At 39.6% G+C, this 16,779-nt stretch overlaps 1 protein-coding gene across 2 annotated transcripts in view; it reads left to right on the top strand.

Annotated features, from left to right (window-relative positions):
- TEDC1 (tubulin epsilon and delta complex 1) overlaps nucleotides 1-15,337 on the top strand; it is a 28,066-nt gene extending 12,729 nt beyond the window's left edge. For both annotated transcript variants that reach the window (XM_042464740.1, XM_042464741.1), the window contains exons 6-8: nucleotides 4,132-4,218; nucleotides 5,235-5,438; nucleotides 14,476-15,337. In XM_042464740.1, the coding sequence (XP_042320674.1) occupies nucleotides 4,132-4,218; nucleotides 5,235-5,438; nucleotides 14,476-14,883 (699 nt within the window). In that variant the 3' untranslated portion in view covers nucleotides 14,884-15,337. The remainder of the gene's footprint in view (nucleotides 1-4,131; nucleotides 4,219-5,234; nucleotides 5,439-14,475) is intronic.
- The last annotated feature ends 1,442 nt before the right edge of the window (nucleotides 15,338-16,779 follow it).

Here is a 16,779-nt window from a genome sequence, read left to right on the forward strand (position 1 = left end):
TTGATGTACTAGATTTTGGAGAGTCTACCTGATATTATTTCATTGTTACTGCATTGCTAACTAGATCTTAAAGCTATTTTGTTCCTAATTGCAGTTCAACACCTTTTTACCTTAGTCTTCTCACAAAAGGAAAACAGTGTTCAGCCTGGGCGAAATGGAGCAGATGATGCAGAAAGGGAAATGCAGCATAGAATAGGTAAAGAGGTAGTGTAGGAATACCTGGCTACTTTAAATAAATTCAAATGTACAGGGCTAGATGAACTTCATCAAAGAGTACTGAAAGAACTGCCAGAGGTAATCTCAAGTGCGGTGCCACAGGGTTCTATCCTGGGGCCATTGCTGTTCCGCATCTCTATACATGACTACAATGATGGAATAGGAGAGGTAGCTAATAACTGAGCAGACAGGATCAGAATTCAAAATGACCATAACAGATTGGAGAACTGGGAAAACACTAAAAAGAAAAAAAGAATTTCAATAGAAATAAATATACAGTTCTACTCTTAGAAAAAAAAATGAAGCACACAGATATAGGATAGGTGACACCTGGCTTATGAAAGGAATTTAAGGGTTTTAGTAGGCCACAGGTTGAGCATGAACAAATTGCTTCTGAACATCTAACTTATGCGGTTAGATTTCAGAAAAGGGAAGACTAGACTTTTCCATTTCAGTTAAAATATAGGTTTTTGTGGTCTCTGTGATTCACAGAACTGGTTTCTTCTTCATGGTCTCTATGCTTCACACATTAGGGTTTTGTGACTGCGCAGAGACTCCATTTGGAAAGTCCAAAGTTGAGTAGATTAGCGGGAAGACGCCACCCGTTCCTGTGCACTGAGCATGCCCAAGCCTCTCCTCAGTTCTCTTTTGTCCACCATTAGAGACACTTCACTTACAGAAACTTATCTGCTGAGTAGCCCCCCCATTTTCCTCTATTTTTTCTGTTTCTGTCATTCACTTCTTTCCTTGTCTTTTTTTCAACTATTCTTATTAAAAATATAAAATCTTTCATTGTGCCCCCTCCTCTATCCTGTGGCCTCTACTTCTCTTTTCAAACTTTGTTCTACCTGTGAGAGAAAAGTTTCTCGGAAATGGGCATGTCGTGGAATGTTGTACCATCTGTAAAGCATTCACCACTCAGGCCTTAAGAAATCAGGCCCAGAGACTGAAGATTAATTGCTGGGAAAAGTCCCTTTCAGTTGCAGACCACATGCTAAGAATCATCAGTTTTGTCATCAGTTTTGATTTCAAACACTACTGAAAATACCAAAAATCACGCTGATTGTTACCTCAGTACTGACTGGCACCAAGCCCACTACTCTATTACCGATCAATCCCGGGCTCAATATGGAAACCATTTTGACTCTGACAGATGCTCCACTGCCCAACTCTATGTCTGCCCAAGAGGTACCCTTGGTCTCCCAGTCTCCTCCTAAGAAGTCCCAGTGTTCCAAACCAAAGAAATGGTCTGCCTCTTCAAGGGTCTGCCTCTGATTCACATGTAGATCGCCACAAGACAAAGGAAAATAAGAAGTATAAACACCCAAAGACACCTACCAACTACTGTTGCAACAACAGTATCGATAACGATGACTCAACCTTAAACGCTGGTATCCCTGCTACCTCTGGTACTGACTTTTGTTCCTCTGCAAATACTTTCCTCTCCTATCAGAACACTGGCCCCCTCAATTCCTCCACCCCTTTTGACCTTGCCACTTCAGCTCCATCGGTCCTCTCATCAGTCTGTATCGATGATGACACCATTCTGGCTTGATTGATTGCCTTCATGTAGAGATTGTTCTCGATCTTCTTCTAGGGCACCACAATCAAAAAGGATGTTGAGAAACTGGAGCGTATCTAAAGGAGGGCACTAAAATGGTGAAGGGTCTGGAAACCATGTCCTATGAAGAACGAGTTAGGAAGCTGGGGATGTTTAGCCTGGAGAAAAGAAGGTTAAGAGGTGATATGATAACCCTGTTTAAATATTTGAAGGGATGTCATATTGAGGAGGGAGCAAGCTTGTTTTCTGCTGCTCCAGAGAACAGGACCTGGAACAATGTATGCAAGCTACAGAAAAAGAGATTCCACCTCAACATTAGGAGGAACTTCCTAACAGTGAAACAGACAGTGATACACTACTCACCTTCGTACTAGGACAGGTACCATAGAAGAGAAGTTCCTTTCCATTCACCTCCATGATCAATCTCAATCTCCTTCTCACCACCATTTCTTCCGGGCTGATTGCTACCTAACTGCTTGTTCATCTCGTTGCTTTGGCACTGAAAAGTCCCAGGAAATTGGGTCCAAAGCAAATCTGATGGACAGAGTTCTTTTACAAGTTGAACTTCCAACTAAAAGATCTGTGAGAGGAGATTTCTTAGCAGACACTTTGTCTAAATTACCACAGCAGTCAAAGGAAAGAGATGGTTGACACCATATTCACACCATGGCAGTTGGGGTTGGCAGTAGTTACACAAAGCCAATCAAAAGCACAAAACCAGAAAAACTCCTTGAAGCCAAGTTTGCAGAAGAGCATGATTGACATGGTGGAAGGAGATGCTTAGGAACTGGGAATAGTTGTGTGTGATGACATCCTTTGCAAGGGGGACAAAGTTTATGCACCCAAGGCGTTAAGAAGTTAAATTCTCAGTCAGTGACATGATGCTAAGACTTTTGGTTATGTCAAAGGATTGCATTTAGTCAGATACCAGTTCTGGTGGACCAGGTTGAGACAAGGTATAGAGGAGTATATCACAAGCTGTCCAGTGTGTGTGGTGACCAAATGGGCGGGAGGAAAACCCCATGGACTGTTACAATCCATCCCCACAATTTTCCACCCTTTTGGCTGAAATCAGTATGGACTTCATTGCTGATCTACCCGAAAGTCACAAAAGACAATGATTTGGGTAGTGACAGACTTGTTTTCAAAGCAGGTTAATTTCATGACTGATTGCAAAAGAGAAATTTGACAAAACAGAAACAACTAAGCAGTCAATTCATTTGATGGTCTGCTCCTCTGAACACAAGCATTTGTCAAAGTTGCTCTCCTTAGAAGAATTACAAGTTCATATCCTATGTTTAGTCCATTTAATATACAGTGGTGCCTCGGGTTACGAAATTAATTCGTTCCGCCGCGGCGTTCGTAACCCGATACATTTCGCAACCCGAAAAAGGCTTTTCCGAAGCGCGGCTAGCGGCTGGAAAGCCGCTAGCCGCGCTTCGCATTTGAATTTCGCGCAGATATTTTTTTCGTAACCCGAAAAAAATATCGTAACCCGGAACAGTTTTTTCCTATCTATTTTTTTCGTATCCCGGAAATTTCGTAACGCGATCAATTCGTATCCCGGGGTACCACTGTAGTTCATTGCACTGCAACAGCCCAGATCAACATGTGTGCGTGCATGCATACGTGCATGAATAATGTGGAAATTTTTCCACCTACATCTCAGCTTGCAGTTGGAATACAAATGTGTTAATACAAAATATTCTGTTCTAGACTAAGATTTTTATTTCAGTTTACTATATTTTAAATTGAATAGTATTCATCATTTCTGGCTCTACCTTCAATCTGATATCCTGTAGAACACAAGACACAGATTGGCTCTTTCAGCGGGAATTTGGTTCTGATATGCCAGTTAAGACTATTTATTTTATTTATATTTTGCCTTTCTCCCAGTATGGGCCCCAAAGCATAACTGAGCTTTGAACTATAGATCTGCAGTTCAACTATAACCTCAGCTGGAAACACACTTTCACAAATTAGATATGTGACCTATTCTAAACGTTGGCTGTTAGAATAACATGTGAGGAAAAACTGAGAAAATGCTACATAAATACAAAATACAAAATGTGGTTAGTATTAATATGTAGCTGTTTGTGAAGAATATGGCATCAAAACTTTGAAACTGATGGTCAGAATTTAGACTACTGTAGTGCAGAATAATATCATGCTGAAAGACCATATCACTTCTAATCACATTGCAATAATCACATTGCAGAAATACATTGTATTTCTGGTTGAAATTGTCTGCTCTGAGTGTTATGTAAACAGTAGAAGAGAAATTACAATTTTTTCTATGAATAAATAAATAAATAAATAATAAAATACAGTTTTGTTCTGTTTCCCACCCCCAGTTGTTGCATTTCATAGAATGTAATAATTCTCGACTGGAAGCCTTTCTGAAATGGAAACCTATGGAACCAGTATATTGGCATTGGATGGTATGTCTTAATTTATACTTGGGCTGCAGTTCTTACATATTTTATTTCATTTTATTTCAGTTTGCAAAAGTTGTGAAGATTTTGCTGGCTAAAAAATTATAGAGGAGTTAATTATGAATAATATGACCTGTTATTATGAGCCCAACAACAATTAATGTACAATTAATCTTAGCAACGTATTTGGTCAAAGGGAATCCTTGCTTCTATCAGTGGGTGATTTGTAATCTCTGTTGATGAGCAAGTGAAGGCCATGATGCAAACTTCTTTCTTGTAAGTCCCAAGTCCAAGGCATGCCCTGCTTTGGTCCTACAAACATATCCTGTTTTACTGAGTCTGCTCACTTGAGTGATATAGAATCATAGAGTTGGAAGAGACCGCACGGGCCATCCAGTCCAACCCCCTGCCATGCAGGAAATCCAATGAAAGCATCCCCAATAGATGGCCATCTAGCCTCTGCTTAAAGACCTCCAAGGAAGGAGACTCCACTACACTCCGAGGAAGTGTGTTCAACTGTCGAACAGCCCTTACTGTCAGGAAGTTCTTCCTAATGTTGAGGTGGAATCTCTTTTCCTGTAGCTTGCATCCATTGTTCCGGGTCCTGTTCTCTGGAGCAGCAGAAAACAAGCTTGCTCCCTCTTCAAAATCACCTGGATTATTAAGTCTAATTTCTAAAGATAACTTCTAGGCTACTTGGGGGCAGTTAAAATTGGGTGTGCATGATGCTGTGATTGGCATGTGTAAGACACATTTGTTTTGTTTTAAAATTGTGATAATTTTAGTCAATTCATACTACTTAAGAAAGTTCTCTTGGGGAGAATAAGCTATGTTTCAATACCCTCTAAGAACAAGATCAGTGTTGTTCAAGTGCTACATATCATTTTACAAATTGAGATTGAATATAAAGTTAGTTGTCATGTTTTGTTATCTGGACATTTTTTATGATGACAAATCTTTGTCACAATGTGGAGTATTATTACAGAAAAGTAAACTTTGGTATTTTCCCTTCTATCTTACAGAAGACTGTATTAGATCCTGAAACAAAAGAGACAAAAGAGCAAGATGTTTGTAACAAGGATCCTGTTTTGCTAAGTGAAGATCTGTGTTGCTCTGGCCTTAGCAGAACTGTTGAAGAACTTGACAGATGCAGGAATGACCTAGTGACTTTATGTGAAGAGCTGCATGAGCTTGTAATGTACAAGAAACATAACAGCTGTAGAAAGGTAACATGTTAATTTAGAGCCCTATTGGAAATCTAGAAATTTGATAGAATTAATAACTCTTAACATTCATTTATGGTTTGTTTATGGTTATTGCCACTGTTTATTCCCACTCTCATTATGGGTAGAAAAGGTCTTCCACATGTTGTTGAAATGGAATTCCCATCAGTCCTAACCAAGATAGACAATATACTAATTATACTAAAAGCAAACTCATTTAGCCAAAATGGCACTGCACAGAAAAGAAGAAGTATCAGCATACATGCTGGAATCCTAAATCTTATAATAATATAATGATGATTTATTTATAGCCCATCCAATCATGTAGAATCAGGGTGGGTTACAACAATAAAGAAATACAATATAACAATAGGAAACTACAATACAATCCAAATAAATTAAAGGTCAAATAAAGTACAAGATTGCAGAATAAATATAAAAAAATACAGCGAACATAATCCAAAATAAAAAACATAGCAATGAAAAGTACAAAATCCAAAATACATAACTTAATAATAAATCAAGTATAACATAACATATTAATCTAACTAACAATTTCCGACTCTCCCCTGGTAGTCAAACAAGAAAATACAATACAATATAAAATACAGGACAACAAAAATACAATAGCAACGGGAGACTAGTCCCTTATACTCCCACCACCATTAACTAATAATAACATCCCTCTCGATTTAAAATAAATTAAACAATTAAAACAGTTCAAAACCCATTCAGATGCTGCACTCTGCCTCTGCCTCCTTCTCAGTAGACTTCCATGGGGCTGCAGATGTGCTGGGGTGATGGTAATTGGAGCCGGTGTTTGTAGAGCACCCTCTCCACCCTTTCAACAAGTTCCAGGGAGGCCAAGTTCCCCAGCGTGACAAAGCTGCCCATTGTTAGTGCTGAGGGGGGGGGGGCAAACTCCAGGTCTGACTCTCTCTCAAGCTGATGGAGGATGGTCTGGAGGAGAATGCCGAGGCTTTTAAAACCTGGCCTCGGCTTCCCTCAACGTCACACAGCTGGCCCTTGTTGGTGCTTGGGGGGGCGTGAATTCCAGGTCTGACTTCCTCTCAAGCTGGTGGAAGAAGAGATAAATGTTGTTTTTTTAAATTTAAAATAACAACAACAACATTTAGGCATAAAAAACTAAAGTATCAACCACCCCAATGAGGAATAAGCATGCTAATCAGTCATAGGAAGCTAAATATTGGGAGGTGGGTGAGTAAAGTTTCCTTGGAATTGGTCTTGAGTGGCTAACTGGAAATCTGAACAGGTACACTGTGGGAGAAGATGAAGACACATCTGGCCAAGACTGTCATCCTCATCACAGTACCTTCAGCAGTTAAATGAGGAAAACAGACTAGAGAGACATTGGCAGAAAACCCAGAGAGTTCAACTGAAAATGGGCTAAAATTTATTTGAAGGCCTTTGGTGGGGCAATAAGGGATGTAAAAAAGACTGTATGAACTGCCACCATTGTATTCACACAGAACCATCTGTTGGAGCTTTTTTGAGTGGTCAGGGATATATTAATGTCTGACCCAAAAAACAATTTAAAGAACTCAACTTGCCATTGTGAAGAATTTGCCCACCACTTCTTCACCCATATATCACAAGATTCTTTGATTTGGATGCTAGAGATAATACAGGAACAGTAGATATAACCATGCTCCACTCTCCAGTGTTGATTAATGCTTCAATTTGTGTAGTCTGAGGATGTGGAAAATATTTTTTGAGAGGGGATAACCACACTACATGTGTACCAGACATTTGCTCCTCCTGCCTTTAATAAGGCAGAAGGTTACTGGTTGAATTGGTAGGGAGAGTGATTAATACCTTTTTATAACAAGGCAGGTACCCAAACATGCCTGAAGGAGGCTTCTGGGGAGGGGGAGGCTCCCCTGGATCCTACTACAGTCGCCCCTCTGTTTTTGTGGATTTGAAGTCTGCAGTCTCGATTATTCATGGAGGGGTGAGCCCATTGGCTAAAGTCTCGATTTCTGCAATGCACTCTACATGGGGCTGTTAGAAAAAACTCTTTGTTATGGGTGATGTCTCTTGCTGACGGTGGTTCTGAACTGGTACCAACTGGAACAGATGCAGTCTTCTCTGGAACTCAGGAACAAAGTAACTTCAACACAGATTTTCACTCAAATGAGGGTTTATTGACTTTGTTGCTATTTACACACTCACAGGAGGCTACTATACACTGCTCCCTCGGGTTACGAAATTAATTCGTTCCGCGGCCGCTTTCGTAACCCGAAAAGCCTTCGTAAGCCGAAATGCCATAGGCGCTAATGGGGAAAAGCCGCGATTCCGTGCGAAAAAGCCGAAAAAAGCACCAAAAATTTTTTCGTAACCCGAAAAACATTCGTAACCCGGAACAATTATTTCCTATGGGATTTTTTCGTATCCCGGAAATTTCGTAACCTGGGTATTTCGTATCCCGAGGTACCACTGTACATCTATTCTCTTTCAGAGTCCATGCTAGGAAAAAAAAAACTTGAATATGACATCAGTCTTTGTTCTCTCAAAAGATCAACTTTCCCACCAAGTGGACACACTCTTTCCCATGAAGTCACCATGTAACACAAAAGCATAACAATAACATAATTTTGTTTATATTTTGTCTCAGCCAATGTCCTTGAGCATGTGTTCTTCCAGGCCTAGGCTTTCTGGCCTTCAACAGGAACCATTTTAAACTTTAGTTAACCATTGACACATCTGAACATTTTCAATACAAACAGAAATATATTTTAACAGGGGCAACCCTTTTGCCATGTTCAGAAGCTGCAATTGGTCCAAAACATGGCAGCCAGATTGATGACTGGGAGTTCCAAGATTGATTCTATCACACCCATTCTAAAATCCCTTCACTGACTACCTATTAGCTTCTGGGCACAGTATAAGGTGTTGGTCATTACCTATAAAGCTGTCAGAACCGGGCCCACCAAAGTTTCATCCAAAAGTCAAGTTGTAGAACTAAGTCCAAACTAGAAACTTTATTGAATAAAAACAATGGTTTAAGTGCACAGTACAAGACATTATAGTCGGATCTAACATTAACAATTTGGCCATTTTATAATTATAATGAAAAACCCTCCCCACATCAACACCCATTGGCTAACAAATTCCCACAGAAAGCACAATTGACAACTTAATTACCCCCTGAGCCAACCTTCCCCCCAAATAGGATGTTTTGAGAACCACTGCATGGACAGTAGGTTCCCACCAAACATCCCCACAACAGCAAGATAGTAGTTTCTTGTTCCCATCAGTATACAACTTTGAATTAAACCACCAAAATGCTTGTAACTTCAAAGGCCACATATTGATATCCATTCTAACAACCTTTTCCCATCTAGCTATCCCATCAGACTGGCCTAACATTGTGATTGACCAAAAAGGTTGCAGCTCTTTCAAGGCTGAGAACTGCCAAAGCTATCCGTTGCCAAGGTTACCATTCCTCTACCTTTTCCTAAATATACCATTACATACATTCCAGATTAAATGTACCATTACATACATTCCAGATTCTTCTATATTTCCCAATCACAAATATGGAAGAATCCAATCAACCAACAACAACTTATGGAAGAATCCCAATTTTACATGGCCTGGGTCCAGTTTACCTGAGGGAACGCCTCCTCCCATATAATCCTTCCCACACTCTCAGATCCTCAGGGAAGAATCTACTACAGTCAGAGAGAACTAGACTGGTAATTACTTTCCAGAGGATGTTTTCTGCTGCCACTCAAAAAATCTGGAATGATCTGCCAGACAAGATCCGCCAACTAACATCTTTGGAGGCCTTTAAGAAGGCAATAAAAACGGATGTCTTCCAGCGGGCCTTCCCAAACCGATCCCCTAATCTCACTCTCCACTTGCTTAAATTGTTCTCTTCGGACTGATTCGTTCTTGACTGATTTTATTGCCCATTGTTTGGGAATTGCTTTTAATGTTAATTTTAGGGGGGAGGGAGTGGGAATCTGGAGTCTAGTGTACTTTTATCTATCGTTTCTGTGCCTTTAATTTTATTGTTTTTCTCTTTATATATGGTGTAACCCGCCTTGATCCAACATAGGGAGAGGCGGGTTATAAATAAATAATAATAATTATTATTATTATTATTATTATTATTAAACTTGCTGTTCAAGCCCCAGAGAAATGTCAGGGGTGGAAAGATAAAGCTGTGTGTCATCGGCGTACAGATGATAAGAAAAACCAAAAGAGCTGATAGGTTTTCCTAGGGACAATGTGTAGAGAGAAAACAAAAGGAGACCTAAAACAGATTCCCTGAGGAACTCCAACAGATAAGGGAACAGAGGACAAGGTCCGACCACCCGTGACCTCAGCAAAAGATCTGTCTGACAAATAAGATCTAAACCAGTCAAGAACAGAGTCCGAGAACCCAAGGTCAAAAAGTATGTCAACTAGATGACCATAAGTCATCCAAAGGCCACAGACAAATCAAGAAGAATGAGAACAGAGTAAAGGTCATTAGCCTTGGCTCATAAAAGATCATCCAAGATCTTAGTGAGAGCCATCTGGAAACTGGATTGAAAGGGATCGAGAATGGAGTTAGCTTCAAAAGCTCAAGACAGCTAAACAGGGGAAGAGAAACTGAACAGGGGAAGTGTGCCTTCACTGGTTCTGCTGTAACTCTCAATGTGTTTGCTTTCTGTATTGGGGCTTGGGGGTCCTGTTCTACAGAGGCTCCATTATTTCCTGGAGGAGCATTCTCAGGGTTATTCAATTCTACTGTTCCTCAGAATCCTAAAATTGCTATTTCCCCTTGCCTCATCAATCTGCTGCCTAAGTCTAATCAAATACAAGTAATTAATTTGTCTAACTCATTAAAATTATACAATTAAGTTAAACAATCTGGTTACAGCAAAATAATCATATCTTCACATAATCATCTATCACATTATTACTCTTTTTTTGTTATCATCCCTCTACCTTTTTCAAAATTCTTTGTTTACAAATCTTGCTTTGAACTTCAAAATCTCAAAAACCCGTATTTATTATTCCAAAACCATATAGAATCCTGTGCATAAAATCTCAAAATAATGTTTATTGTTCCAAAACTGTATGAAATCCAACCAGTATTCTGACAGTTACAATTGTTTAAATTTCACATGTTTCTTTCCAATTACAACTTTTGCATAAGGTGAGCATAGCTACACCATGACTTGAAGTAGAGTTATTGCATCTCAAAAGTTTTAAAGTATGTAAAGAATATGTAAGGGAATGTATGATTAAGTGGCCCACACATTTTAGTTATAACATAGAACTGGAAACCTGGGGGGAAATGAGGCAAAAAGTCTTGAAATTTACATTGGTGAACAATCTTAAAGAATCTTCTATAAAGATGATGTTTAGGTGGCATCTGATACTGGGGAAATTATCAAAAAATGTGTAAAGGAATAGATAATTCCTGTTGGAAATGTACATCACAAATAAGAACATATCATTTATGATGGACATATTGAGAAGCAAAAACAACTGGAAACAGATTCATACTTAATTTAAAAACAGGGTGTACTTAATTTAAAAAAAAATAGTGTTAAAGCTAGAATTTTACTTACCGGGAGAGGGCAGAACACTGAAGCTATATGAAAGCTGTAACAACATCTGGTTACCCAAACCCTAACTTCTGAATGCCTTGCCCCAGTATTTGCATGTGGATTTTAAATAGCATGGGGGAACAGACCCAAGCCTTGAGTACACTGCTGAACAGGAATCATCCAGCAAGGCCTTCTGGCTTTTCAGCCTCTAGGAAAGGATGGAGCCACTATAAAAGAATGCCTCCAAATCCCATTTCTCTAAGTCAGACCAAAAGACTACCATGTTTGATACTACTGAAACCCCCTTCAAAGGTCCAGGAGAACCAACAGTGGCATGTTCCTTTAATTGATTTCTGGAGAAGGTCATCATTAAGGCAACCAAAGCCATCTCTGTCTCATAACTAGGCCTGAAAACAGAGTAAAATGAGTATAGATTATCTGTTTAATCAAGGATTCCTTGAAACTGGGAGGCCACAACATGTTCCAGAATGTTTCTGTTACCTTACTCAAAAATGGAATATTGGACATTGGCCAATAGTTATCCATTATACAGATAATGGAAAGGTTTTTTGAATGGAAACTTTGTGAAAGATACTTGAGAAGAGTTCTAAACATCTGCAGTCAGAGAAATGTGGGAAATAAGCTGGGAAGGGTCTGGAGGGAGGCGGTACTTGTAGTGATTATTACGTTTGTTATTTTGAATTTTTTACTATTTGTTCATTTTTTCATCTTTTTGTATTCAATTTTAATTAAAAAGCAAATTTCATTATTTAAAAAAGTTTGATTAATACAAAAAAGAACAAAAACAATAACATAAACAAACAGCAAAAAAAATCAAAATGACAATCTTAGGTAGGTCTCTTACATATCCATAAATTTTTTGTTAAATTCCTTTGCCAGTTTTAATTAATGCAATGGATAAAAGAATTGGGATTGTCTGAAATAGGTGCATTATCAAAAAATGAACTATCCCCGATGAAAGGCAAGAGTGAAATCTGTCCTGGAATCACTGACCCTTCTCTACTTTCTCCTCCACTCAGGTGTTAGTGTGAGCACAAACAGTTATGCCTGCTGGAATCTTGTAAATTATTTGGCATTGTTTTCCTTGCTTCATCCTTCAAATCCTTTGTTAGAGGCCCCTAAGTTTTACCCTTGACTTATCCATGGGTCAGATCAAAATCCATAATTTTGGCTTCAAAACCTGCCGTCGACTCATACATGAGATCAACTTATAGTCGAGTATATATGGTAGTTTATGAATTTCTTTCTCCTTAGTTATAATCCTATCTCTTTCCTTCAATTCCATTATCAAGCTATTTGCCTTTTCTTTCCAAATTCTATAAGCTCACCATCTCCTTGACTTATTCAGGAATTCAAAATTCCTTTGCTTTACAAAATTCTATTTTTTCTTCATTTCCAGTGTCATCAACAATGTTCCTTGCTTTTGTAATATTTTTATCAGTTTCACAATTGTATTTTAGATGGGAATTTCACTGTGACGCCCCTTTTATCTCCAGGTTGGAGGCAGGGCAGCCTCACCGGCAACCCTGTGGCCCCAATCCAGAGTTTTTCAGTGGCGCAGAAAAGGGGTGTCCTTGGGGCTTCATGCCCCTGGACACCCCGGGAGCCGCAGCCATGGGAGAAAGGGGCTACCTGGCCCCTTTCTCCCTAGCATCGTTCCCGCAGCTGTTTAGTTGCTGCGGGAATGATGTGGCGCCCAAAAAGAGCTCCATTTCAGAGCTACTTCCTGCACCGCCTCCAAGCGGCCTGGGGAGCATGGAGACATCACGCACGTGTCCTTTGGACGCAGCGCTGTGTGACGTCATGGCAGCCCCCATGTGGATGGGAGGCCGCTATGATGATGCTGCCACCACGTACTAATGTTGCGGGGCATGCAGATACTCAGCCCCTACGCAACCCTAGTATATGGCCAGGCCGGCGCAAAGCCTATGTCTTCTTCCTTTAATTTTTTCCATCATTTTTTTCATATTCCTTGTATTTTTCTTTCTCATTAAGTTTTTAAAAATAAAAACATATTTTATCACATCTTTCCTAGCATCCCAGACTGAGTCTCCTCTCCCGCCCCGCTTTATCTAAATTCAATTCAAAACATCCTTTAAACTTTTCCTTGTAATCCATAAGTACCTTTTCTTTTTTACAAATTCTCCACCTAGGTGTACTAACATTCCCCTTTAATGACATTATGGTCAGATAAAGTCCTGTTCAAAATATCAACTTTCCCTATCTTAGTTGTTACTGATTTAGAAATCATGACTGATGCATATCAGAGGGGGGAAATGAATCCTTTCTTATTCTCTTTTACTTTCCAGGCATCTACTAGAAAATTATTTTGCCAATTTACCCTGATTTTTCTTAATTTTCTTTCCCTTATTGTCTATCCAATTTTGGCTCTTACTATCCCATTAAAATCTCCTGAAATACACCAATTCTCATATTGTAAATTTTTTTACTTTTAGTTTTTTATAAAATGTATTTTTTTCTTTCTTTCAGAGAAGCAGATACTTCAATTACCAACATCTTAAAATTGTTAATAGTAATTCCTACACATAGAATCATAGAGTTAGAAGAGACCACAAGGGTCATCCAGTTCAACTCCCTGCCATGCAGTCATAGCATTCCTGAAAGATGGCCATCCAGTCTCTGTTTAAAAACCTCCAAAGAAGGAGATTCCACCATACTGGGTGGAGCGCATCCCACTGTCAAAAACCTAATGTTTAGGTGGAATCTCTTTTCCTGTAGTTTGACTCCATTGACAGTGGTATGCTTTTTGTGGTTTATTTATTGACATAGATAAAATATATTGTAATTGTTTATGTTTTTATGCATTAGTGTTTTAATAAAATGCATCTAAAGTACATATATATAGAGAGAGAGTATAGTTCCTTATCAGTTTCTGAGTCCAGAAGTTAGAGTAGTTAAAAATTATTGGGGTGTATTTCTAAAGATTACAATTAGCAGGGTTTCCCATTGTCTACACATTATGTGAGTGCCATTAAAAATCACACAAGAGTGAGAGAGAATGAAATATATCGCACGGCATCCAGTCTCAAATCAGGTCTTTAAAATCATCACCTATTATACTGGGGTCTTTAAGCATATTAAATAGTTCTCATAGGAGGTTCTCTCACAGAGAACATAATTTCATTGACAAATATTAGGAGGACATAATTTAATCCATGAAGCTTTGAAATGGGTGTAGAACATTTTTTTAAAGACCATCAGTGTCTTAAATGGGACAGTGTCATATGTCTATTGCAAAACGGGGAAGAAATGAAACTTGACAACTGGACCACAACTTTCTATAGTCAAACAAAAATAAGTATGGGAATTCTGTTCCAAAAATAAAAGAGGCTTCAATGAATGTTGTCCGCAGATGCCATGAGGCTCCACTACCCTCTTGCTTTTTATATCATACATTGTCCACTTAATTGTTGGTTTTCTCTTCACAGGTCAGAGCAAGAGAGCAAGAACAGCTACAAGAAAAGGAGTTCAGCAGGACTATCAAAAGAATAGAAACAGCTGTGGACCTGAAACTATCTTATCTTAAATGCCATAATTATGCTTGCAAAATCAAGAAAATGCATGGTCCATACAGACTTGTATTTAAAGGGAAATCTTTAAAGGGCCACAAAATGGATTCCATCAAGTCAGCAGCAACCAATAAAGCTATTACAAGAGGAATCACTGCAGAGGATGTGATAACTGATCTGAGGAAGCAAGAAGCAAGGCTGAAGGCAGAGCTGAAACAACAACAAGAAGAAAGCAGGGACAAGCTTCATGAAGCTGTGAAAAAGTTTAGTCACATGCTTTTCATTCCACCCATGAGAAGACAAAAGCAAGAGATAAAGATACTGTAGAAATGGTGGCAAGTTTTGCTAACTTTGAAAGTACCATTTGGAACCATGCATCAGGCTCTTGATGTTCCCTTCTTTTGGGGATTGTTATTATATTTATATTATATTAATTTCTGTGCATCTTTTCATGTCCCATGAGCAGACTTGAACCATTTCGACCAGTTTGTGGCTGATTTTTAATTGCCGGGGGGGGGGGGGGAGAATGAAGGAACAATCTGCTTATTTTGGGTGTACTTAGGGCAGTTTGGGTGTACAAAAATCACCTGGAAAATGATGGAGGTCTGATGATGATAGGGGAGTGGCAGGAAGCTTCAGAGGAAACAAAAAAGTGGGGATCAGGATCTGAAGGCAGACTGAACTTTCCCCACCCTTCTAGAATATATTTTTAATATTCTGAACAGGGCTTTAAATGTAGCAGTAAATATAAATAAATGTTAGCAACTGTCTGTACTTGAAAGTCCTTCTCCCTTTAATTTTTTATCTGTTTTGATGTGTGGGTGCTATTATTGGGTTTCAGTTTAGCTAAAGTGAATGTGAAGCTATAGTAAATTAGCACATTAACTGTAGAGAGAAGATGTAAATCTTCAAGTAGTGAGCAAGCTAGCTCTCTCTCTCTCTCCGTGTGTGTGTGTGTGTGTGTCTTTGTGGTCTCTGTAAATCATACAAATGGGTTTCTTCTGCGCCTGCATAGTACAGCTCAGAACCTTCTGGAATCACTGGGCAAAGTTGACTGCAACTTTTAGCAACTTTTTGGCGGTAGCTCTGCTCACCTCCTATAAATCCCCTAGCGTTCCCACTCTTCCCCAGTTCCTTTTTTCTGCTATGTTAGCAGCTCAAAAGAATTTTGCTACTCTTGGAATAGCTCATTTGGCTTTTTGGAATCGATTGTTTTCTGACTATTCTAATGGTTTTCAACTTTGTGATTGGCATGCATCGGTTGGTTATTTGGCTTGTCCTTGGCTTCACTTCTGAATATTGATTTGGCTTTATTCGAAATGGCTTCTCGTTCGACTTTCAAACGGACTGAGACCTGCGGTGGTAAGATGTCAGGAACAGGATCCCTACACCTCTTGGCTGCTCTGCCTGGGCGAAGGGCATAACGTGCAGTCGTACACCACCTGTAACTATGACCCCAGGCTAGGAAGAACCAGGAGTCCTGCCTGAAGGCTGCCCTTTATGAGCAGGTCTTACGTCCGGAAAGTCAGACTGCCCATCCGGTTTCTGCTTCAGCTGCCCAAGGGTCTGCCCAGGCTGCTGAGGCTCAAGCCTCTTGGCCTCTGCCTCAGCTGCTCAGGGTTCTGGGTGTGATTTTGTTTCTGAGGGGGCATGTCCTAAACAAAAGGACCAGTAGAAAGACAAGTCCTCTAAAAAAGAGAAGCCTAAAACAGATAAAAGACCAGACAAGGGCTCGGGCTCGAGGTCCACATCTTAAAGGAGGCATTCTGATGAGGCAGAGGCTTCCCCTTCTAAGAGGGCCCATTCTGAACCTTCGGCTTCAGATGATGGTGCCAGGAAGGCCTGTTCTGAGCCCTCGGGCTCGAAGAGGGCTTCTTCGGTCCCGACTGAAACCGAGTGTGATCAGCCTCGACGATTTGCTACCACAGATACCAAGCGTGATCAGCCTCAACACTCTGCTTCTACAACCTTGGTCCAATGTTCCACTTGTGGTCTACTAGGACTCCTAGATCCCTTTCATATGTAGTCTTGTTCCACCAAGTGTTCCCCATCCTATATCTATGCATTTCATTTTTTCTTTTTTCTTTTTTCTTTTTTTTTTTTTCTTTTTTGCCCCAAGTGCAGTACGTTACATTTCTCTGTGTTGAAATTCATTTTGTTAGCTTTGGCCCAGCTTTCTAATCTATTAAGGTCATTGTGATCCTGTCTTCTGGAGTATTAGTT

This window comes from Sceloporus undulatus, chromosome 4 (assembly GCF_019175285.1).
Source record: "Sceloporus undulatus isolate JIND9_A2432 ecotype Alabama chromosome 4, SceUnd_v1.1, whole genome shotgun sequence".
Classification (NCBI taxonomy): Eukaryota; Metazoa; Chordata; class Lepidosauria; order Squamata; family Phrynosomatidae; genus Sceloporus; species Sceloporus undulatus.